We start from the raw sequence: 23,955 nt of genomic DNA, 5'->3' as shown, positions 1-23,955 counted from the left end.
TTTCGAAGAACCGACTCAATCGATTCAGTGATGACAAGATAGGACGTACAAATGTGCAATATATTACAGTATATGAACTTTCCAATAAAACAATGTTGACGTATAACTATTTATGTTTGCTGCAACAGTTTGTTGCATTTGCATTAAAATCACACAAAAAAAATGAAAAAAGTTTTTCACACTAATGTTAATAATACAAATTATAACTTGTAACATTTACGCTACTTTGGCTATGAAAGTAAAGTAACATTATACTTTGTATTAGCGTAAATTGGTGCCACTTGCATCTAGTTTTGCTAAGCAAAGTAATATTTCGCAAGAAAAACGAGAATCAATTTTAATACAAAAATAATCTGATTTAAAATGTATATAATGTGTCGATGTCCTTTTAATAACATTTTTGTCACTCCTTATGTTTGTGTTCAAGATCTTGCAGCGCTCGTGCTCACTCTTGATTAATTACAATACACGTAAGAAACGATTTTCAGCATTCAAGTTGTTGTTTTTTTCATGAAAAAACTTGAAGAAATCAAGGGTGGACCTTAACCTGTTTAATGGGTGGAGAGATAGGGTTACGGGTAGGGTTAGGGTGTGGTTAGGGGATGCTGCTCCACCCATCATGCCCACAGTAGGTCAGCTGGAGCTACATAGAAGTGAGGGTAACCTCTCGCTGAAATTGTGGTCCTGGTTACCCATCCACTTGACCCTCATCTGTTTTACCGTGAACTGGTTAAGTGCAGATCGTGATTATTTAAAACTGCCATTTATATTTATATTGCAAGTTAGTATATACAATAAATAAAAAATAATTAAAACATAGATAAATAAAGTGTGAAGCATTTCATCAACTGAGGTCAAGGCACAGACCACAAAGCAAACATCTTTAATTTTTGTCAACAGCTGTAAGCACCACATAGAAAAGAAAGAATAAACCCCAAAATAAATAAAGAATTCATGATTTTAAGTAAAATGTGACATGTGCTTTGCTGGACATCAGTAGCAACTTTTTTTTTATTTGGCATTTATACCATTTTAAGCTCAACACTAATAGTGTCAGTGACTAGGAATGGTGCATGACAAGACAAATCATTTACAAAACAAGCATGCGGGTGAAATTAGTCTCAGCAGTGTTTGGGAGGAAATTACAAGATTACGATGCTACAGAATACCATTTGAGGCAAGAAAAACCTCTGAAATATAACAGGAAAAACTTCTAATTTAGAAAAACATTCTTGTCCCTGACTTATGAGACCAGAGTATTTCTGCCACTTCATGATCTCACTGATATACAATCTTCAAACCCAATTGAAAACAGCCCCTCTAGTTATTCAAGGGCTCTTTTAACTCCATTCATCCATTAGTTGGCTTTGCTGCGTGTTTCTGAGATCCTGGCGAAGGTTCGAGGGCTGATATGGGCGATATAATCCGTCTGGAATCGAGAATTTGGAGTGCGTCGCCTTTTCCTTTCACCTTGTGTCGTGAAGAACGCATCTTGGAAACGCATACTGGACGCCGTGGACTGCAAAGCACATAAACACATCAATACAACATTCATGAAGAAAACCACAGAAGGTCAATATTTTAATATTTTCTCATCAATTTTGCTCAAAAATGTTCAAGCTTCGAAAAGGATAAAAAGCCATCATAAAAGCAATCCATATTAATCAAAAGGTTTAATCCGAAAATAAAATGTTCAACATTTAAAAAAAAAAATATCTTGATATGTTCCAAAGATGAACAGTAGTCTTGTGGGTTTGAAACGACATGAGTGTGATTTCATTTTTGGGTGAACTGACCCTTTAAAGAAAGCCTTCAGTAAGTGAGAACTCACCAAGCGACCTTTGACTTTTTTAGGCAGGTCTTCATCCAGTGTATAAATGTCCTCTCTCTTCGCCAATACTTGGGATCCATCTTCAAATTCCACCTACAAGAACACAGGACATAATGAATGATTAGAGGGGTAGTAGAGCAGCAGTACTTGAGAGAATGACTATGAGTATGTGTACCTGGTACATATATGAAGTGTTTGAGCCAAGGTACTTGGCTCCATAAAAAAGTCCATCGGGCCACTTCACCTGAACAGCCTCCCCCACTTCAGGAGGTCCAAGCTGGGCACAATCTCTGCTCTGCGGGGTGAAAGAGAATAGATTTCACTCAGATGTCAGGATTAAAAATTATAAATGTTGTGCTCATTCATACCAAAGCATGAGAACTTTCTGTGAAAAATAAGAGGCTGACAAATTTGTAAGCTTATATTGTATGTTTAAGTTTGTTTGCATACATCAGTTTAATGAAAGCATGCCACAGATTATTCATTAGAACTAATGGCTAGCAGTGATAGAAACACTCACTACAATGTCTTCAGGGAATGTATCATTGCTGAATGAGCCATCATCGAACATGACTTCATAGAATGTTTGGGCCGTGACCTGGGTAACACGTGAGCTGTAGTAACGAAGATTCTTGTGTTTGGAGATCACTGTCTGGCCCACTTCTAATTCACTTCTGCTAACTTTCACTTTCTGAGGGGACAAAAAATTATTGATGTTAAAAGGTCAATTATGTGATGATTTCTGTATGAATTTATATATATATAAAAAATTATTTATAAATGGAAGCTCAACCGAACTTGGTTGATATGCGAGAACAAATCTTACTGGTTCTTGCATTACACACGAGAACAAACTTCATTGGTTCTCATGTGTCAATCAAGCATGTTTGAGCTTTATTTATAATATTTGATGTGCTCTATGTTAGGGATGCACAATATATAAGCCACCATATCGGTATAGGCCGATACATGTTCATTTTTGATGTTATCATTACCGGCCCGATAAGAACATTTGGCCAATATATTAAAGCCGATAAATCATGTTTTTTCCTCAAGCTGAGACACTTCAGATGCACTGTTCGCCATAATGGTTTTAAAATTCCTTGAAATATGATTGATATCACTTCAAAAAAGAAAAATACAGTTAAGTGCAACATGCGCAGTGCAAGTCTGTCATATAGGCTACATAAAATTATAATAAAACATTATAATTGTGTCCTTGGGACATGGCCTTTAATGGTGAGACTTTTTTTTTTTTACATCAGGCTCTCAAAAAATATATATACTAATTTGGATTAAGATTTATCGGTCAATATATCGGATATCGCTTCAAATATAATCGGTTATCGGTAAAAAGTATTATCGTATCGGCCAAATTTTTTTATATCAGTGCATCTCTACTCCAGGAATGTGTGTTGATCATTGTTTATATGCGAGTAAAATCCTAAATAATTCTTGTAGATTCCATTTTTTTAAGATTTGGTTACGTGGACTTTTCATGGAGGGAGACATTTTTCTCAGGTTTCATTAAAATTATCTTATTTGTATTTCAAACATGAACAAAAGTCTAATGGGTTTGGAATGACATGGCGGTGAGCAATTGATAACAGAGCTTTCATTTCTGGATAAACTAAACCTTATATACACTATAACCCTATGAAACAAACAAAATCAAAATCAACTTGAAAATCAAAATTTCGTGATATTTAGGTAACATTTTACAAAGGTTTCATTAGTTAACTACTTTAGTTAACATGAATTAAGAATGAACAAAACGTCTGAAGCATTTATTAATCTAAATGAATGTTAAATCCAACATTTACTAATACATTATTAAAATCAAAAGTTGTATTTGTTGACATTAGTTAATGCACTGTGAACTAACATGAACAAACAATGAATGGCTGTATTTTTATTAACTAAAATTAACAAAGATTAATAAAAACTGTAACAAATGTTTTGTTCAATGCATTAACTAATGTTAACTAATGAAACCTTATTGTAAAGTGTTACCAATATTTGTAAAAAAAAAAATAATAATAATAATAATAATGTATAATATATTATATATAATAGATTTATTAAATATAAAAATTTAGTAGGAAAATAAAGTAGAAAAAAAAAGTTTTGAAAAATATACACTACCTGTCAAAATTTTGAAAATATTAAGGCTTTTTAATGTTTTTGAAAGTAGTCTCTTAATGTCACCAAGGCTGCATTTATTTGATCAAAAATACAGTAAAAACAGTATTATTGTGACATATTTTTACAATTTAAAATAACTTTTTTCTATTTGAATATATTTTAAAATGCAATTTATTTCTGTGATTCAAAGCTGAATTTTCAGCATCATTACTCCAGTCTCCAGTAACAAAAAAAATAAAATAAATCTTACTGACCTAAAACTTTTGAACGGTAGTACAATGTTACAAAAGCTTTCCTTTTCAGATAAATACTGTTCTTTTGAACATTCTATTTATCAAAGAATCCTAAAAATATGTTTTACAGAACTGTTTCTTGAGCAGCAAATCATTATATTAGAATGATTTCTGAAGGATCATGTGACTAAAGACTGGAGTAATGATGCTGAAAATTCAGGTTTGAATCACAGAAATAAATTGCATTATAAAATATATTCAAATAGAAAAAAGTTATTTTAAATTGTAAAAATATGTCACAATAATACTGTTTTTACTGTATTTTTGATCAAATAAATGCAGCCTTAGTGACATTAAGAGACTACTTTCAAAAACATTAAAAAGTTAAATTGTAAAAATATTTCAAAATAACACTGTTTTTGCTGTATTTTTGATTTTAAAAAATGCAGCCATGGTGATATTAAGAGACTTAATAACATAAAAAAACCTTAATGGCTTTCCAAACTTTTGACTGGTAGTGTATATTCAAGGTGTATGGTGTTATTATTTTTAACTTGAAATTTTAGAGATATTCTCTGAATTGCCCGGAAGTACTGCAGCAGTGAGTGTACTCACAGCACTGGAGCTCCGTGACTGGTGTCTGTGACAGGTGATAAAAACTACATATGGCCAATCATCAGGCTCCATGGGCACTCCAGCAGCATGTGCACAGGTGACATGGAAAGAGGTTGGGCAACGGCCACATGAGCACTGAATACATGCTCCAGACAGCTTTTTTATCCTGTTACGGCAATATATACACTTCTACAAAGACAGAGAACGAGAGAGTACACATATGATAAAACATTAATGAATGCCAATGTCGAAACACTGAAAGAGCAGTGTAAGAAACATTCAGGTAACACTTTCAATAAGGTTTCATTGGTTAACATTAGATAACTACACTAGTAAACATGAAATAACAATAAATAATACTTCTAAAGCATTTATTAATCTTAGTTATCATCAATATGCTGACTGAGGACATTTGGGACACTCAAGGTACAGGATGGTTCTGTCTGGGGAGACAGAGTCGTTTACACCTCAATGACACTGTACCATATGCTTCACAGAACACGTGCATTCCACTACAAACCATTTATCTACTAGTGTGGTCTAACATGTAACTATGTCATGTTTGGTCTCATCTAACAGCTTATAAACTGAACTGAAAGGTGCTGAACTTAATAGAGATATAAATGTATAATAATAAACAATGTACTATTGCTTCAAGATGCATTGAGGAGAATATGTTAATTTACTTCTCCCCCTCTTGATCATTTGCCCATTTGCTTTTACGGCCTCTTCTGCACAGCAGTGCATTATTTGTTACAGCTACGTTTTTCTATACAGTATGTTGTTCCATTCTACTGTCTGTGTATTTAAACATGTAACTTAAATAACTTTGCCTTTTTGATCACTGATAATGTTGAAAGCTAAGGTCATTGTAACTTTCGTTATCTAAACGTTCAGGTTTTCCAGGAAGACTCTAATTAAAAAACAAGCAGTTAAAGAATAACAACTTTAATGGAGTCTTTGATTATGCATATCCTCCTTCAACTGCTTTTTTTGTTCCTATTGGTTCAAAATAGCAGTGTAAGCTTCTAGCCTTACACCGGTAATGTTAATTTCAACATTTAGTAATACATTATTAAAATCAAAAGTTGTATCTGTAAATATTATTAAATGAACCTGAGCTGACATGAACTACCAACGAACAGTTATATTTGTATTAACTAACCTTAACAAAATGAATAAATACTGTGACAAATGTATTGCTCATTGTTAGTTAAATGTTGGTTAAAGCATTAACTAACACAAACTAATGGGACTTCACACCATGCACACATGCACTTTTAAGAAGCTGTGTCGAGATAAATAATTAATCATACTAAATTAACATTGATAATTGATAGCCCTAAAGTAAATACTTATGTGTGTGTCTCAGAAACGGTAGAGGAAAGTGAAACTAAAGAACGAGAGAGAGAGAGAGTAAATTGAAAATGAGAGAGCAATGAGAGAGTAAATTGTTCTCTTTCAAACATACATTCGGTATCTCACTATGGGATATGCCTAGCTAGGATATGCCTTGGGCGTAACCCATTCTGGAAGCACCATGTCTGTCAGTTGATAGACCAATCATGACAGTGATGCGGGAGTCCCGCCTCCCTAATATATATCGTTGCTAGCAGTCCCCACTTCATTCTCGTTCTCTTCCCCATGAAGATCCTATTTGGAAGCTATTCTCAGCAGATCCTCGTAAGGTTTTTCTCAGTTATACACTCACGTTAAGTGGTGTGACGGATTGGCCAATCCTGCCGCATTATGGGAAAAATTGCCAATAGGACATGATATCAAGAGGCTTGATGTGTGTGATCTTGTTAATTCCCTTATATTGGCATCTCTGTTATGGTGACTGCCAGCCCATCGAGCAGTGCAGCAAAAGGAAAAGATCCCTCTCGCCCATGTGCATGCAGGTCTATGATTTCTTCTGAGGACTCTCACCCTCTGTGTATAGTGTGTTTGGGAGTTAGACACGGACAGGCTGCCTGCACTGCTCTCATTTCCCGTTAAGGGCTTTGGAGCACCGTGTACGAGTCCCTGACCTGTGTCTCTCCACGCCTCTCACGGTGTTAGATGAGGTTGCTCCTCAGCCCCGGTGCAGCTGGAGAGAGTTGATGGATGAGGGGCTTGGTGGGTGAAAAAGCCATGTGGTTGGGTCTGTAAGGCTTGTTAGAGAGGGAATTCCTTGATGCCCCTGTAGAGCTGAAATCTCCTTTTGGTGCTGCAGTGACAAATTTGAGTCAACAGTGCGATTTACGCAAGAAGGATGGAGAGGCTTTTGAAACTTGCCTCCCAAGAAGTGCTCGCTGAAAATAGAGTGTCAGCTTATTTGGACGATCTGCTCTGCGCTCTCTCACGGAAACAGGTGGAGATAGGTAGAAAGGTGCTTGTGTCTCATTTAGAAAACTTGCTTGTTGCCCACACAAGAGATAATCTACCTAGATCCCAGACTGAACTCAGACCTGTATCAAGCAATTCTGTTGGCGGAGCGCATCAGGTCAATTCCCAGCTTATTCCTTTTTCAGAAAGGGAAGAAGGTCCCGTTCAAACTATGTTTACTTCTTCAGGGACTGATGGCCTTGACTGTCTTGGTTATTCCACTGGGACCGTCACTGGAGGGATTACACATTTCTCGAGTCAGAGACTGTGCTGTGCGCAGTTTCTCTGAGAAAGGTGGTGATGACAGACGGATCACTTAAAGGTTGGGGTGCAGTGTACAAGGGCAGGATGGCGAAAGGGAAATGGCCTGGCCTGTACAGAATGCAAACATAAACTTCCTAGAACCGTAAACAGTATTTTTGGCATTGAAACATTTCGTGCAGTTCCTAAGGTACCACCATGTTTTTATCAGATCAGACAACACAATGGTGATGGCATACATAAATCGCCAGGGAGGCACACGTTCTCCTCAGCTTAATGGTCTGGCACGAAAATTGATTGTGTGGGGCATGAAACACTTTCATTCATTATGGGCAATGCATGTCCCAGGAATAATGAATGTGGGGTCGGATTTCCTGTTCAGAGGGAATCCTCTGTATGGTAAATGGTAAATGGACTGCATTTATATAGCGCTTTTTAACAGACCTACGGCCATCCAAAGCGCTTTACATTTTGCCTCACATTCACCCATTCACACACTCATTCATACACCGATGGCGGTGTCAGCCATGCAAGGCGCCATCCAGCTCGTCGGGAGCAGCTGGGGTTAGGTGTCTTGCTCATGGACACCTCGGCACTTGGTCAGGTGGAACCGGGGATCGAACCACCAACCTTCCGGTTTGTAGACAACCTACATGAACCACTGAACCACTGCCGCCCCATGTATGGAGAATGGACTCTCCACCCTCAGGTAGTGAGCCAGTTGTGGTAGAGGTTCGGCTGAGCTGTCGAAGATCTCTTCGCCTTTCATGAAAGCTCTCATTGCCCTCTATTCTTCTCTCTGACAAGAGACGGTGCACCTATGGGTGTGGACGCGCTAGCGCACCCATGGCCAAACACACTGCTTTACGCATTTCCTCCACTGAGTCTGATCGTACCAACACTAAAAAAAGTAAGAGAATGCAGTCACTCAGTCATACTGATCGCCCCGAACTGGCTCTGGAAATTGTGGCTAACAGAGATAATCCAGCTCCTGTGCGACCAGCCCTTGCCTCTCCCAGCCCCTCTCCGGCTCAGTTGGACTGAAAAGCCCTCTTGTAAACAACTTAATCGATCTGAATGAAATTTCGATCAGATTGAAACGGGTGGTTTATTCCTTTTCGAATCTGACAGAGAGAACATGTAAACACTTAATCGGATTGAAAACTGAAACTGAAAGGACTGTCCATGTGCAATGAAATAGCGTAATGACGTATAACAAGCAGAACGAGCTGGTCTTCCTTTTGAATAAAGTGTCATAAATGAGTGTCCTGTCATTGTAAAATTCTCCTTTCACTCAGTGCCTGTGAAGTGGAGCAGAACAACGTCCCACCAGTACTTGTTTCGGATTCTCATCCACAGACGACTGGTTTTGGGCGCGAAGAGGGGCCTTTTTACTGCGTGATAAATATAAGCAGTATGGCCATACTGCTTATCCATATGCTCATTGTCTCCAAATTATGACCAGAAATGGATAAATATTAAGTCTGCTGCTTAAAAAAAATTGTTATTAAAAATAGTTATATGCAAACAACGGAAAACTATGTATATTTGTGCAGTGTCCGCACGTCAAAGAATCAATTCCGTTTGAAATTTAAATGCGCACATCAACCTGATCACTTTGTTTAGCGTTCATGTAAACACTACATTCAGATTCATCAATCGGAATGAATTCAGTCCGATTGAAACAAAAGTTGTGCATGTAAACATAGCCACTGTTCTATTTCTCTGTTCTGTTGTGGATATTTTATGTTTCGGATAAGGGCAGAGCCTTTTCAACTATTAAGTTTTATCTTGCCGCAATTACTGCGTACCATGTGGGGATTGACAGAAATATCATAGGTCAACACCCGCTCGTATTCAGGTTCAGGAGAGGTGCATGGCGCTTGAACAGGGATTCAAGGTTTCACCAATTCTGCTGTGGGATCTGTCTGTGATCCTTAATGCACTCTCTCAGCCCCCTTTTTAACCTATAGATAGTATTGATTTAAAGCTCCTACGTAACCCTGGTTATCTGATAACAGAAGTGAGGTATCTCACCAAACCAAACCTCACTTATGTTATCAGAGAACCAGTGTTATGTAAGTAAACTAAAGTTACCAACATTCATTTTAGCTTTAGTTCTAAAATGGTGCCCGCAAGAGACATCACATTTCTCAGCTTTGATGTGCCATTAAGACCCATTTGCACTACTGTCTCTGAATATGTGTGTGTGTGTGTGTGTGTGTGTGTGTGTGTGTGTGTGTGTGTGTGTGTGTGTGTGTGTGTGTGTGTGTGTGTGTGTGTGTGTGTGTGTGTGTGTGTGTGTGTGTGTGTGTGTGTGTGTGTGTGTGTGTGTGTGTGTGTGTGTGTGTACAGGTATATGTGGTTTATGAGGATGTGTATCCTGACATGGGTATTACAAACAATGTAAGCATTGTTTATGTTGGCTTACCAAATGGCTTAAAAAAACATACTAAACTGTGTTTTGTTTTGTTGGGGTTTTTTATGGCAACAATTTTATTTAATGGGAAGGTTTAGGGGTAGGGTTAGTGTAGGGGGATAGAATATACGGTTTCTATCCCCCTACACTAACCCTACCCCTAAACCTTCCCATTACACACACATGCCTATGGAGAGTCCAAAACCACATATTCAAGAATGTGTGTGTATGTGTGTGTGTGTGCGTGTGTGTGTGTGTGTGTGTGTGTGTGTGTGTGTGTGTGTGTGTGTGTGTTTATTACTCACCAGTTTATATCTCTGTACAGGTATGGCACTGATGTCAATAGGAGCCCTCTTCACCACATCTATGAACTTCACCTCAGGGAGACCCACAGCACACATCACATGGGCCCATCTACAGCAAGTATAGTTCATTAGCCACTTGAATCATTCACTAATATCTATATACTGTCTATTGGAAATACTGGAGAATGTGTGTTAAAAGCATACTCATGCTGTTTCGTATTTAATACAACACTATATTAGTATTAAGGTATCAGAATAAGGGAGCTTACCTATCATCTGAGGTTCTCTTTAATGCACCTCCCCTCAGGTTACACAAACTGCATCCCTGGTATAAAACACACACAAAACAGAGAGATATCAGCCATAATTTTATTAAGGCAAGCAAACATATAAATAGTCCATAAATGTCGACTGACTGCATGATTACGTACAGCTGCCAGGTCTCCACTCACACATCGGTCACATGTCCACACTGGGCCAACATCATGAACAGCAACACCATAGCAACCTGTAGACCAGTCAAACTGTTACATTCTCTACTATGCCAAGCTATATATTCTTTTAAAACATGTATTTTTCAGGGTTGACAAAGTGAATGTGTGTGCTTGAGATATTATTACATTTAGCACAATAACATTCAGATTTCTGGTTTCTAAAATGTCAGAAATTATTAGGTTAATTTAATTATTTTATTTTATGAACTGCCCTAAAGCATGGTACAAAAAATATAATTGAAGTAAAAGTGTTTTTCTTCCAGAGTATATATTATATAAACATAACTCATATCATATAACAGATATCCTATAACATTACTCTATAAGTGAGCAGAAAAATATAACCGTCAATTTAATACAAATTACAGATTTTCAGATATTAATATCAATTTAGATAATAAATTGCTTTAGTAAAAATTGCAATATAAAAGCCAATTATTTAATTTAATAAATAGCATTTTGTCAAATAAAAGAAAGTAAATGAATGATTAATATAGAATGCATAGTATAAATGGGTCTTTATACATTAAATTAATATTTGATATTTATAACTTGCAAATTAAATAAATTATACAATTTTTGAAAGAAATTAATACTTTTATTCAGCAAGAATGGAGTAAATCGTTCAGAAGTGACAGTAAAGACTATTAAATTGTTACAGAACATTGCTATATCAAATACATGCCTTTTTTAACTTTGTTTCATCAAAGAATCCTGAAAAAAATAATATATCCTCACAAAAATATTAAGCAGCACAGCTTTTTCAACACTGGTAATAATAAGGAATGTTTCTTAAGCATTAAATCAGCATTTTATAATTTCTGAAGGATCATGAGACACTGAAGACTGGAATAATGGCTGCTGAAAATTCAGCTTTGCCAACACAGGTATAAATTACATTTTAATTGTTTTTACTGTATTTTGAGCATGAGACTTTAAAAAATATAAAAATAAATAAATAAATAAAAAAACCTTACAGCCTTTTGGTTTTATATTATTTAATATTTTTTATATTTTTATATTTTATAAAAGGGTCCCCTTGCCAGTGGATCATGATTTTGGGGGCTTTTTCATTTGTTAATTGTGTTGTTGAGTGATCTCAGTGACGTACTGGCATGAACTTGAACACAGCAACTGTTGCAGGCCAGGAGAGGACTGGATCCATCCTCCTCCAGTGGTGTGTTCGAAGGGCATGGGCCCTCCTGGTATGCAAAGCAAATTTCAGGGATCAGAGGTCGCGATCTCAAGCCTGCCTCCTGTGAACATGACCCCTGAGACTCTGTGGCAGCATTTATCAAGACGTCTTGCCTTCTTTCCTCTACATTTTCAGGCTTTGAGAGAAAAAAACAAAGACAATAAATAAATGAAAAACAATACACAAATACAAAACCAGATTAGTACCTAGTATCTGTCTACATACCTGATAGTATGGCATGAAAAGGGTGCAGACAGCACAGTGTGGAGCAGTTTGAGCTGCAGTTGTGTTGTACTCTCGTTCATACTGAAGATGAGCTTTTCTGTGCTGCCACAGATGCACTAAAGGCTTTGCCCATTCCTCAGTTTCTGGCTCCTCTTCTTTAGTTTCACACTCCTCTACAGTCTCTGAGACACACACACACACACACACACACACACACACATACATACATACATAAATAAATATTTACTCTAGGCTGTAAATTTAACATGTTCATTTAGTATGATTAATTCTTTAACTTGACACTGCTTCTTAAAAGTGCATGCGTGCATGGTGAGAGATGCTGAAAAACAGAGGGACACAACAGCCAAAGACATCAGTCTGCTTGTGTACATAGATGAACAATTAAAAATATCACAAACAGTAATTAGTGTAATTCTGTCCTACGACAACATGCAGTTTAATAAATGGTACACACATTTTTTAAACCATAACAATATGTTACAAAAAAAGAGTAACATATGTTACTTTTCTTTTTTTTTTATCCATAATTGTAAGCTATTTTTTGCTCATAATAAAAGTGGTTAAACATCCACCATCATCGCTGGCAGCCTGCTGTTTCACAGCACTGGGTACTGCTCTTGCTGTGGGCTTTCTGAGGGGGTGACGCCAACTCTTGGTAGTCTTCTTAACAGTTTGCATGTGATACTATGAGAGCAAAAAAGAGAGAGACAAAGAGGAGGTCAGTGAAAGAGACGGTACACTTTCCAAAAATAGTATTGCTGCTTTATTGTACATGTGTATATACAGTATGTGCACATTTATTAATGCTTTGGCACTGTTAAACTTTGTTTACAAGGCATGAAGGTGTGAACAGTGATTAAGTAAGTGTACAGAAAAAAAAAATTCTCATAAAAAATTGAACTGGATTCACAGCAAATTGATATTCATTACCATTCAAAAGTTCAAGGTCAATCAAATTTTAATACTTCTAATAAATTAGCAAGGATGCATTAAATTGCTCAAAAGACACAGTAAAGTCTTACATTGCTTAAAAAAAATGTAAGCAATGCAAGTAATCGAGAGTATATATATATACACTATACTCCATAAATAATCATAACATAAATAATAAAATATACATAAACAACAAAAAACAGATATAAATTGGCAAAATGTCTTGTCACTGCGGTCGATGTTGGTTAGGAAAGAAGCTCAGAATAAAATACTGTAGAATACAGGATGTATTGCTTGTCATGGTGTAGCACCAGAACTCACAGTACAGACTTCCCCTGGCTCCAGGCCTGTTTCCACATACTCAGGATCACTCATGGCATTCTCCTCACTGGATTCACTGCTGCTGTCAGCACCTTTATCTCCCGATTCACATGAATCAGAGTCGCTCACAGACCCATCATGCTCTGACTTCACACCTTCGTAATACTCCTGTCCTTTAAACTCCTCCTCCTGAGGTTCCTGAGAGCATGTCTGCTCACTGAGCACACAAGTTTCAGCTGGTTCCATCTCGACGTTTTGCTGCTTGAGATCTATGGGGGTGTTCAGAGCAACGTCTGCACCAGAGCACTGCATGGGAATGGGCTCTAGGTTGGTCCAGGTCTGGGTGCATGGTGAAGAGTTCGGAGAATCTGGGAACTTTTCTTGTTGGCACCCTGATTCGGACCACATGGTGTAGGGCAGAGAGTCATGTGCATATTCTGTGAGACTGCTTACACCTGTGGTAAGACCCATTACCAGCTCGGGCTGCAAGCTCTCAATTAGCACTGCGGGATTCTGGGAGCTGAGGTTTTTCCAAATGGTGAAAGGTTTGGACTCCACGAAGGGGCCCTGGGAGGATGTGAGTGAGCTGGACTGCTCTTCAAGAGACAGAGAAGTTTGTTTGTCCCCTCCTTCTGCTGAGTTATCGGTCATTTCAGAGTTGCGGACACCTATAAAATCCATGTCTGCTACTGTAGAACGTTGTAAGATACTGTGAGTAGTGATTTTAAACTGCGAAATGGACTCATGTTGAGTGTTCTGGTCTGTGGATGGGCATGTGTGTTCATGTCCTTCCTGTTTGGACTCCTCTGGTGGCTCCCACTGTGTCACAAAAGAAGGAGATGCTGGTTTTGCTATAAAGGTGTCTGAGATTGAGTTATGCGATTGGCTCGCACCTTCTTGGGTTACAACTGGCCAATTAGGACAAGCTTTTTTAGAACAAGTCCCCACATCATCTGTTATAACAGGAGGAGAGTGTGACTTTTCCAGATGGAGAACAGGTGCAGTACTGCTCGGACTGTGAAGTCTGTGATTTGCAGTGTCGGGTCGTACAGCGAGAGTGAGCGAGGGCATTTCAGGTACGAGAGAGTGAAGATTGACTCTCTCTTCTGTGAGCTCAGGCATTAGAAGAGGCATTTCACAAAAAGGAGCAGACTGTATTTCAAAGTTTGTTCTGTTCTCAAAGGTTTCTGAATCCTGAAGAGCAGAGTGTAGACGGATCGAGCTTTGCTCCTTGTAAAGTGCTGATGTGCCGTAATCGATGCTGCTCTCAGTCAAGATATCGGCTACCGTCTCTTCCGTTTCAATTTTAGCCTGTTGGGAATCACTTTCTGAAAATAAAACCGCAGCACTAGTGGAACTACGTCTCTGTGAATGAGTCACAGGAACACAAGGAGCTCTTATTTCTGAGACAGATTCACAGTCTGTTTGATTAGGACTTTCAGCAGTTCTTTCTGAGTCCAGAGTCACATCCACAGTGATGTCATTCTCTGAGGTTGGTTCAGGCCCAGGCTGTGTGGTGGAGACTGTGTTTGTGGATACTCGACCTTCATGCAAATTTACAGACGTCTGGGAGCTTGCATGACCTGAATCAGGGTTATTTTGACTGGATGTGGAGGTGAGCGGAGGGGTCGAGAGTCGCTCAGGTGAAGCTTCTTTGACTTGTGAGGTAGAGTGGGACAGCAAGTCACTCTCCACTCTTGTTACTTTAACAACACACATTTGTCGACATGGACCAGTGAGCCCTAAAAAGACAAAAAATTGTCATGAAGCAATAAAACAGGTTTTCTGAACTATACACAGACTGTAGGTGTTGCACTTCTTTTTTATATATATATTTTTGAAAGTCACATGTTCACCAAGGCTGCATTTATATGATAAAAAAACATTAAAAACAGTGATATTGTGAATTATTAAAAAAAACTATTTTCTATTTGAATATACTTACAAATGTAATTCATTACTATGATTGCAAAGCTGAAATTTCAGCAGCCATTACGCCAGTCTTGTGTCACATGACATTATTTTAATATGCTGATTTGGTGCACAAGAAACAGATCTTATTATCAATGTTGAAACTGTGAGGCATTTTTTTTTCAGAAATCTTTGATGGATAGTTCAAAAGAACAGCATTTATTTGACATAGACATTTTTTGTAATTTTATAATTAATTTTACTATCCCTTTTGATCAATTTAATGCATACTAGCTAGGTATAACTAGGACTTGAACCTCATGCTGTCGGATACTGTTACTGTCGAACACAAACAGTATCTGTCCTTAATGTGAGTGTGTTAACAAATCATATAATATATTTAAGAATCAATGCCACAGAAAACAAAAATGCAAATGTATTTACATGCATTTCTGAATCAGAGAACAAATGCAAACGGCTCGGATTTGTGGAATGTATTTTGAGCTTAAAAACAAATAGTAGAGATACTAGCCTTTTAATTCAGTTGAGTACTGCGATTCTTTTTGATGTTTCACTGAGTCTTCCTCTTCCGTGTCTTTTGATGTTAAAGCTGCCCCTCTACTCCTCCGACTACATCCCCTCACTGGTGCGGTGTCCATAGTCTTCAATCGTTTGGAGCATGTGCGTGGATAATGAAGACTGTCAAAAAAAATAAATAATAATAATTCACCCACTGTTCAAGATTGTGAATTGAGCCTGTTGGTAAACAACAATTTTTTTGTTACAAATAATCTCTATAGTGATTGACCTGTTGTTTTTTTTAATGCTCATAGAGAAGACATTTGGGTGTCTTCTCCTCTCTACTCTGTTTTTCATTTGGGAATCATATGACTAAATGGGCCTCATTTTAACATTCTGAGCGCATGGTGCAGGTGCACTTAGGGCATGTCCGTATCCGCTTTTGCTAGTTAACGACAGAAAACAACGGTCGGCGTGCCAGGTGCATGGTCCAATAGAGTTGTACCTGGTCTCTTAATGAGTCATGGGTGTGTTTTGGGAGTAATGTGCATTAAACCAATTAGAGTCTCATCTCCCATTCTCTTTAAAAGCCAGCTGCGCTTGCACCATGGCGGATTCGATATTTACATGGCGGAATTTGAGAGCAGAAAGACTAACGCTTCACCAGAGAGGAATCCTTTTATTTTTTATATTTAAAAATGTTAGTGTGCTGCTGCATGTCCCTGTGTGTGCAATAAGCAGAATGTACGCACGTTGTGCACCCGCCTATTGGCGCATATTATTAATTATTATTTAAATAACACAAAAAATAATGTGCTATTGTCTTTAGACCAGTTTTTTGTTGGTCAATAGCACAGTCATTTTCAGTTGCCTCAAAATAGCAACGCACTAACAATGTGCCTGAACACACCTCGTTTTCAGACCAGCACGAGAGCATTTGCTATTTAAACGATGTGGCGCTGGACGTGAAAATGATAACTTCGACGGCCTGAAACTTGCAAAAAACATGTGTGACATGCCTTGTTCCACATTATTAAGCAAGTCACAGTTCTCATGCAATATGGGGAGAAGGAAAGATCTTTCTGAAGATGAAAAGCATGAAATGGTGCAATGTCTTGCAAAAGGCATGAAAACCACAAATATTTAGTGAAAACTGAATAGAGATTGTCAAACGTTTTGTGAGTGATTTAGAGAACAGAAGAACCCGGTTCTTCTTGAATTAAAAGGGCAGTTATAAAAAGCCAATGTTTAGCAACAGGCATTTGAAGCTTCTTGTGTCTCTGGAGTGCCAAGAACATCTCCAGTCACCCCTAAACAAAGCTTACAAAGAGAATTGTTTACACTGGGTGTAGAAATACCTTTTCAAACTGTTTTATTGCAGTGTTGTCCTGCATGAAAATCGTTTCGGCACAATCCTTCTTTTTATACCATAACATAAAATGGTCAGTTACGAACTCCACATATCTTGCAGAAGTAATTTTGACACCCTCAGGGATCCTAAAGGGACCTTTCATCTCACTTCCCAATATTCCAGCCCAAATAATCGATGTCAGCAAGGAGCTGGCAGGTGTAGTCTTGTTGGAACGGGGTGGCCATTCACCAACCATCCAGAAATCCATCCATCTGGACCATCCATTGCAGCAAAGCATTCGTCAATGAATATAACCGTTTAAAAATGAGTCTTCAAAGTATTTCTAAACCCAATGTAAATGCTTCTCTTTGAGAGCTTCTGTTATGAGTGGCTGAAATGAAACTTTATGCGCGACTGCCAGCCTGCATGGAGAGGTATTTGAGATTCCAGAGACATTTTCTTCAAGTACCTATTTGCTGCCCGATAGCGGCTTTTTATAGCTTTTAAAATTCATTTATTAGAAAGAAACTTTCCATAATAAGACTTTATCTGACCAGGTTCTCCTGTGCTCTAAATCACTAACAAATCGTTTGACATTTCGACAATCTCTATTCAGTTTTTGCAAAATATTAGTTTAAATATTAAATATTATATATCGCTATTTGCACTTAGTGGAAATATCCACTGCCATATTATAAATGATTTATCAATTTGATTTAATGATTTATTCATGTGCATGCAATCTTTATTCAAAAATGTTAACCTCCCCTCCCCCTCGAAACGGCATCTGCTCTCTTCATGATGTATGTATCGGCGGAGGGTGGGACTAAATATCCACAAATGACTGTAAACTAGCATTCGGATTTGGCTCCATTTAGTTTGCAATGCCCAACTTCCAACGATCCTGAAGACGAAATCCAGCCTCGCCCTACATTTTTTTTCTCATTCCAGAAGTTATCACTCGTCTATGAAAGAGAAATAGAAGATGGCTGTATTCGTTAATACTTGCTATAGCTACCCTTGTTGAAACCCTGACAATACCTTGTGGTGGAGGGTGCTTTCCTGCGACGTCTCTGAAGCCAGCTCTGCAGCTCAGGTGTGGTGCTGGGTGTGGCCAGGATGTGATCCAATGAACAAGGGTCTTTGCCTTGTGTCCAAGCCTGATAGCGATCCGGCTGGAATCGTCTGACAAACGGGTCCATGGAGATCTTCACCATGTCCTTACTGCATGTACACTGCAAGAGGACAGATTTTCCACAAAAGTAAAGTGTGAAACCAGCTGTAGGTGAAGTAACAGTAACATGAAGTTGCCAGATATACATCAGCAACAGCTGTTACTAAGTGCTTCTTAGTACCTGCGTAGCAACTTTTCCATAATCAATCCACCGGATACTGGCAAAATTGGTGGATTCAGCACAGTTGAAGCCGTGGTTGAAGCCAGCATGGTAACCATAGGGAAATGTGATCATAAACTCCCCCGCTTCCTGTGTTATCTGTAATAATATATCAATTTATTGTGAAAAAATACCAAGGAAAACTGAGACACTGCAAAATTATTCTTAAAACTAAAATAGTTGTAAATTGATTCCAAAAGACTGTGGATTGCCTTATCAAATGGTATGCTGTATTTCTTTAGTACAGAGGGGGATATCAGTGTCATCTTGTGTCTCAGGAACGCCTCACAGCTTTTAAAGCTATTAGGAAAGAAACCTAAAGACAAAGACACATTTATCACACCCAGTACAACACGTTGTATATATATGCTGCACATTCCTTTAAAAGACAACTTTATAGTTCTACTTTAAACTCTTTACCTATAGCAAGACGCTCCAATCTCTTCCCATGTTCTGGAGGGATGGCATACCTGTGGAATTGGTATATTTATTTATTAATAAATGGAAAAATGTCATGGTCCTCAGGAGAGGTACAAGAATAAAGCAGTCCAAATAGTCCAAAAATCTATGCGTGCTAAAGAAACACAGAAAACCCCACCGAGCCCTACCAGGATTTGGGCTCGCCAAAGTGCAGGTAGTTAATGCTGTAGAGGTCCATGTCCTCCGTGTGCCAGGAGAAGCTGGTCTTCCACATTCCAAAGTACAGATAGGGTGTGTTTACTCCCTGAATGGACACACCACAGTCCTCTTCGATTACATCCAAGATTGAGTTCAAGTGCCCAATGTTCCATTCTTCAATGTCCTGAGATAAGAGGGGCAGTAACAGTATATCAACTATATGGCACTACCCAGACTTTATTGGATATGCTGCGTTTTAATTTCCCAAATTTCTTCCAAACTTTTTGTGTGTGCGCGTGTTTTTATATTTTTGTGTGTACATTCAGATTTATCTTAAAATACCATGTAAATATCCTGGTAATTCATTATGGTAATCATTCACGGTATATTTCAAAGCAGTGACATTTCACAATAATTAATAATAATTTCAATCACAGCAAAAGTATAACTAAATGAACTGAATGAATACCAAATAATATTCTATTGAACACACTCCCATTTTAAGTACTCATAATAGTAACACATTAAATCAACACATTGGCTTCAAGTATTTCTCAATTAAATAAACTATTGCTAAAAGTTGCCAAAATATTGCCATAAATATATTGTCCATTCTGTGACAGTTGAGCTGAAAAAAAAAGATGGCGTCCGAAAGTTGCGTTTGCTGGTCAGTTTGTGTGTAAATGTAAGTTTTTTTACAAACATTTTCCACTTCTGATGTAATTTCTAGCGAGTAATTACTAATGTAGTAATTCATTATTTGTTTAGTTCTCACCAAAGCTCTCACCATTTTGCTGTTGATCATTAAACTGTTTCACTGCCTAAGAAGTCTGTCCAAAATTAGTTTCGTGAGGTGCATTCATGCACAAACGCTGTCTTACAAGCCATTGTCTGATAAGGCAGTGAGGCAATGAGTCAGCTGCCTATAGGTTTAGGTTTTCGGACGCAGCCTATGATATAGACCTTTCTCACAAAAATATTAGTTAAAAAAATATTTATTTTATATTTCCCCACAGAGGTGCGTTATATGCCGCTTTGCGCTGAAAGGGTTGTAGGACACAAGCAGGGAAGTTTGGTCCTTCATCCCGCCGGATAGCCTGAATCCATTTCATTTCAATCCAGCCTGAATTATTTCTCTTGCCTCCTACAAGAGACTAAAGATTATGTATCCTGTGGTACACGTTGATGTTTAAGGGTTAATAATGTTGTTGAATTCTTTTTATAAAAAAAACAGTAGTAAGAGCATAATAGACTATATTGTAGTGTGATTTAGTAATAAGAGGGATTGTATCGATTCGATTTAGTAACAAAGTACCAGTGCTTATTTTTGAAATCGCTTTTTTGAACTGCAACCAGTCAAGAACATGGTTATCCTTTGTTATAACAGACATGCCATTCACATTCCATTTAAGGTACGTTACGCTGGACGTTCAGTGAACAAGAGCTGTGGTCCAACTGCATCCTCACCTCATCATAGAGTGTGCCGCTCACATCAGCACCATAGATGGGCGAGACAAATGTTAGATTCTTCCAGTACTTCCTCTCCAGGTCTTCATAGTTCAGGTAGCGAGGTGTGCAGTACCTGAGTAGGTAAATCACACATCTCCAGATGGCCTTAACGAATATAGGTCAATCCATCATTTAAAAGAACTCATTACAGAGTGCATGAGAAGACCAGCACATAACAAATAAAATAACTAGGTAGAGGAACCAAATTAGAGGAGTTTAAATGGAATTTGTGATACAACAAAACTGATACCTACAACAACCTGCTTTATCTCTAATGTGCATACTCTGCAATGAATATATACCGCATGCACCTACTGTGTTTAAATGTAGTTAGAGTAGAATAACAGCATGCTACTTTGAACCAGATATGTGCACGTTTGTGTTTGTCACTTACATGTCACTGTTGGCCAGTCTACGAAATTCTTGCACAGTGAGTGGTTTCTTCTGGATGTTGTATTGGGTGAAGAGTCCTGATTGGCCAGCTACCATCTGCTGAATAGGTGCTTGGATGACAAAATCATCAATGTCATCATAATTGCGACGTGGCTTCCAGCCCTTGGGTGGAATCACCTGTGGAAATAATTAAGATCTAATGTAAGAATTAGGGGCACACAAAAACACATATATATTAGGGGTGTAACAGTATGCATTCAACGCGAACCGTCACAGCTCAATCAGTCACAAGCAATCCACACTCCAATCCAGAAGGGTGATAATGCAACTCTGTTTGCTAACCAACACAACAATAAAAAGAGCAGAAGAAGAAGAGACTATCTATGCACCAAACCAAAACAAGAGTTCAGATGGCACGCAACAGCTTCTTGTTCTAATAATTTTTGTGACTCGCTCGACTAACTTCAACAAAAGGAAACCGGGACGGAAAAAAGCGGCATTCTATTTGCTTTCTATATTTTACAAAATAACAAAGTTTTGTTTTTATTGTGAGTGTAGAGTACACAAATAAAAATAGGTTTCGATTGATGTCTCACTCTTATCTGTATGACCATAATTTATGCCATAAATGAGAGAGTATTTTAAGTGGTTTCCGCTGTTATAATGAGACAAAATCATTTGGCATTGTGCCGATTTTAGTCGTGGAAGTCTCACCACTACTGTCCAGTGATGAAATATGCGTGTCCTGGAAATGGGAAGCCTCAGGTGCCGCTTCACTTACTGTCTCCTCGTGGAAAGATGAAGCAGACTCAGATGTAGATGGTACTTTGTGTATCTGGCATTGTCACCGCATGTTAATGAACGTGCAAAGAAAACTAATATCTGCCAGTTTTATTCTTCATTATTCTATTGTAGCTGATTATGACCAAATACCTTTTGTTTGTTTGTTTTATTAGCCCTACAAAAAATACATTAAAGGAGGCTGTACTGTACCAACTGGGGGACTAAATGCCAATAGGTGGAACAAACTGTAATCTGCACTTTAATCTGTCTTTAAATGTAAAGACCCCTAGAATTGAGGATTTGTTGCTTTTTCCTGATGTTCCAAACTCGTATCGAACTGTGACCCCAAAACCGAGGTGTGTATATATATATATATATATATATATATATATATATATATATATATATATATATATATATATATATATATATATATATATATATATATATATATATATATATGTACAATTTTACTATATTTATATTATTATTATACATTACAGTTGTGTGAACTTTTACTATCCATCACATGCATAAACATACAAACATACCAACCTTGGCCAGGCCAGCACGATGTGCTCCCTGAGACTCCATATAAACCAGGTATTGGTTGAAGTCCTTAAACTCCTCCATGCTAGGTCTGAAGGTCATGATCTTACAAGCAGGGTTAGCCACGGCACTTTCCCCAACACCTGCCATCCTGACCTCTCCCTCCTGCCTCCCAGAGGATCTACCTGCAGAGCACACTGTTTTGCAATTAGACGTCCCCTTCACAATAAAACATGCACAACTATTGTGTTCCACACAGTTTGGGTGTTACAAAGGTTCAACAGCTTACATGCATATGACTGACTGTATAGCCAGTCTAATTATTTTCATACAATGATTTGGGTCCGGATACACACTGATGTGAACTGTACGCAGACAAATCACCTGACTATGCATTCTTAAACCTTAAACCAAGCAGTGTGTATTTACAGCATACTTAATCTCGGAATATATTCGCTATTTAATCGTATTTGTGGCATTAAATCAGCCCTATTTTACCACTTAATTCAATATGGATGTACAATGCAGCAAGCCTGAGGCTGTCGTTTACAAACGTCTAGTTGCATGAGTTTTAATGCAGGCCCACTCCCTTAATCTGCTGATAAAACATAAACCAGAAAAGACGGGCTAGATAAAGGTGAAATATACATATACAATCTCGTTGCATAAGTGTAAACTCCGTGCGTTATGATTTTTATCGTACAAACTATACTGTTTACTGTACTCGGATGGGTTTATTTACAGTTAGCTCATTAGCTGCTAGAGTGACCATATTAAATGTCAACTAGTGTCGATGTCAAAGTTCTTCTCTTAGCCCATAATAGCAAGATGAAGCTACTTCTGTGCGCATAATACATCTGTGCTTTGTCACGTGCATTGATTAGAAATACCTCAGTGAAGTGCGATCGTGGGCACGCAGTCCAGTCCCTTTAAATACCCCAGCTGTACTTCATGACAGCTCTCTCCTCTCACACGATTTCTTGTCTGCCTCTCTTCATCTCGCTCTGGGCTTAAGAGAGCCAGCGCCATCTGGTGGGCTGTATGTATGTCATACAAATACAGTACAAAACAATGCAAAACAGCACAATGCAACCTTATTCATCTGAGAGGGGCAGTTACGTTTTGGGCATAGAAAATTATGGAATCAGACACACCACATTTATAGTCAAGACTGTTTGTCTAAAAAAATACACTGATTAAATAAAATAGTTAAGAATAACGAATTTATAGGTCTATATGGAGTTAGACAAAGCGCATAGCTCTATCGTGTTGTCTTCAGTAACTGAACACAAAAAACAAACACACAATGGACTTATAGGCCTATTTTGCATTTATGTTTTAAATTGAATTAGATACAAAATTAATTATAGATGCCCCTTTTTACTTTTGAGCCCCTGAAAGACTGAAGAACTCTCTGCACGTCACGAGCAGTTGTTGTGTAAAATTCATTTGCCAAATACAATTTTTAATTATTAACATTATTATTTTTTTATATATTTTTTTTCTTGTTACTATTTTTGTTGTATGCACTAATGCTTCGACAATAGCCTACTTTGATATTGA

At 37.8% G+C, this 23,955-nt stretch overlaps 1 protein-coding gene across 4 annotated transcripts; it reads right to left on the bottom strand.

Annotated features, from left to right (window-relative positions):
* kdm4c (lysine (K)-specific demethylase 4C) lies at positions 1–23,396 on the bottom strand. 4 transcript variants are annotated; one of them, XM_079812656.1, is made up of 22 exons: positions 23,283–23,396; positions 22,399–22,577; positions 21,062–21,237; positions 20,626–20,740; positions 19,149–19,342; positions 18,961–19,010; positions 18,753–18,856; positions 18,502–18,639; positions 18,188–18,381; positions 15,809–15,975; positions 13,366–15,107; positions 12,684–12,795; positions 12,091–12,272; positions 11,782–12,001; positions 10,608–10,684; positions 10,446–10,501; positions 10,177–10,285; positions 4,825–5,013; positions 2,352–2,522; positions 2,007–2,126; positions 1,832–1,924; positions 1–1,519 (listed from the first exon to the last, which is right to left on the bottom strand). In XM_079812656.1, exons 2-22 carry the CDS (start codon positions 22,540–22,542, stop codon positions 1,358–1,360), a joined length of 4,515 nt encoding a protein of 1,504 aa, XP_079668782.1. In that variant the 5' UTR covers positions 22,543–22,577; positions 23,283–23,396; the 3' UTR covers positions 1–1,357. The 4 variants fall into 4 exon arrangements, with proteins under 4 accessions (XP_079668782.1, XP_079668783.1, XP_079668784.1 ...); XM_079812657.1 differs by having other exon boundaries at positions 22,399–22,589; positions 23,283–23,393; XM_079812658.1 differs by lacking the exon at positions 4,825–5,013.
* Positions 23,397–23,955: the final 559 nt, after the last annotated feature.

This window comes from Gobio gobio (assembly GCF_949357685.1).
Source record: "Gobio gobio genome assembly, chromosome: 3".
Classification (NCBI taxonomy): Eukaryota; Metazoa; Chordata; class Actinopteri; order Cypriniformes; family Gobionidae; genus Gobio; species Gobio gobio.
Note: the sequence above shows the minus strand (reverse complement) of the source record. Positions and strands in the feature narration are given on the sequence as shown.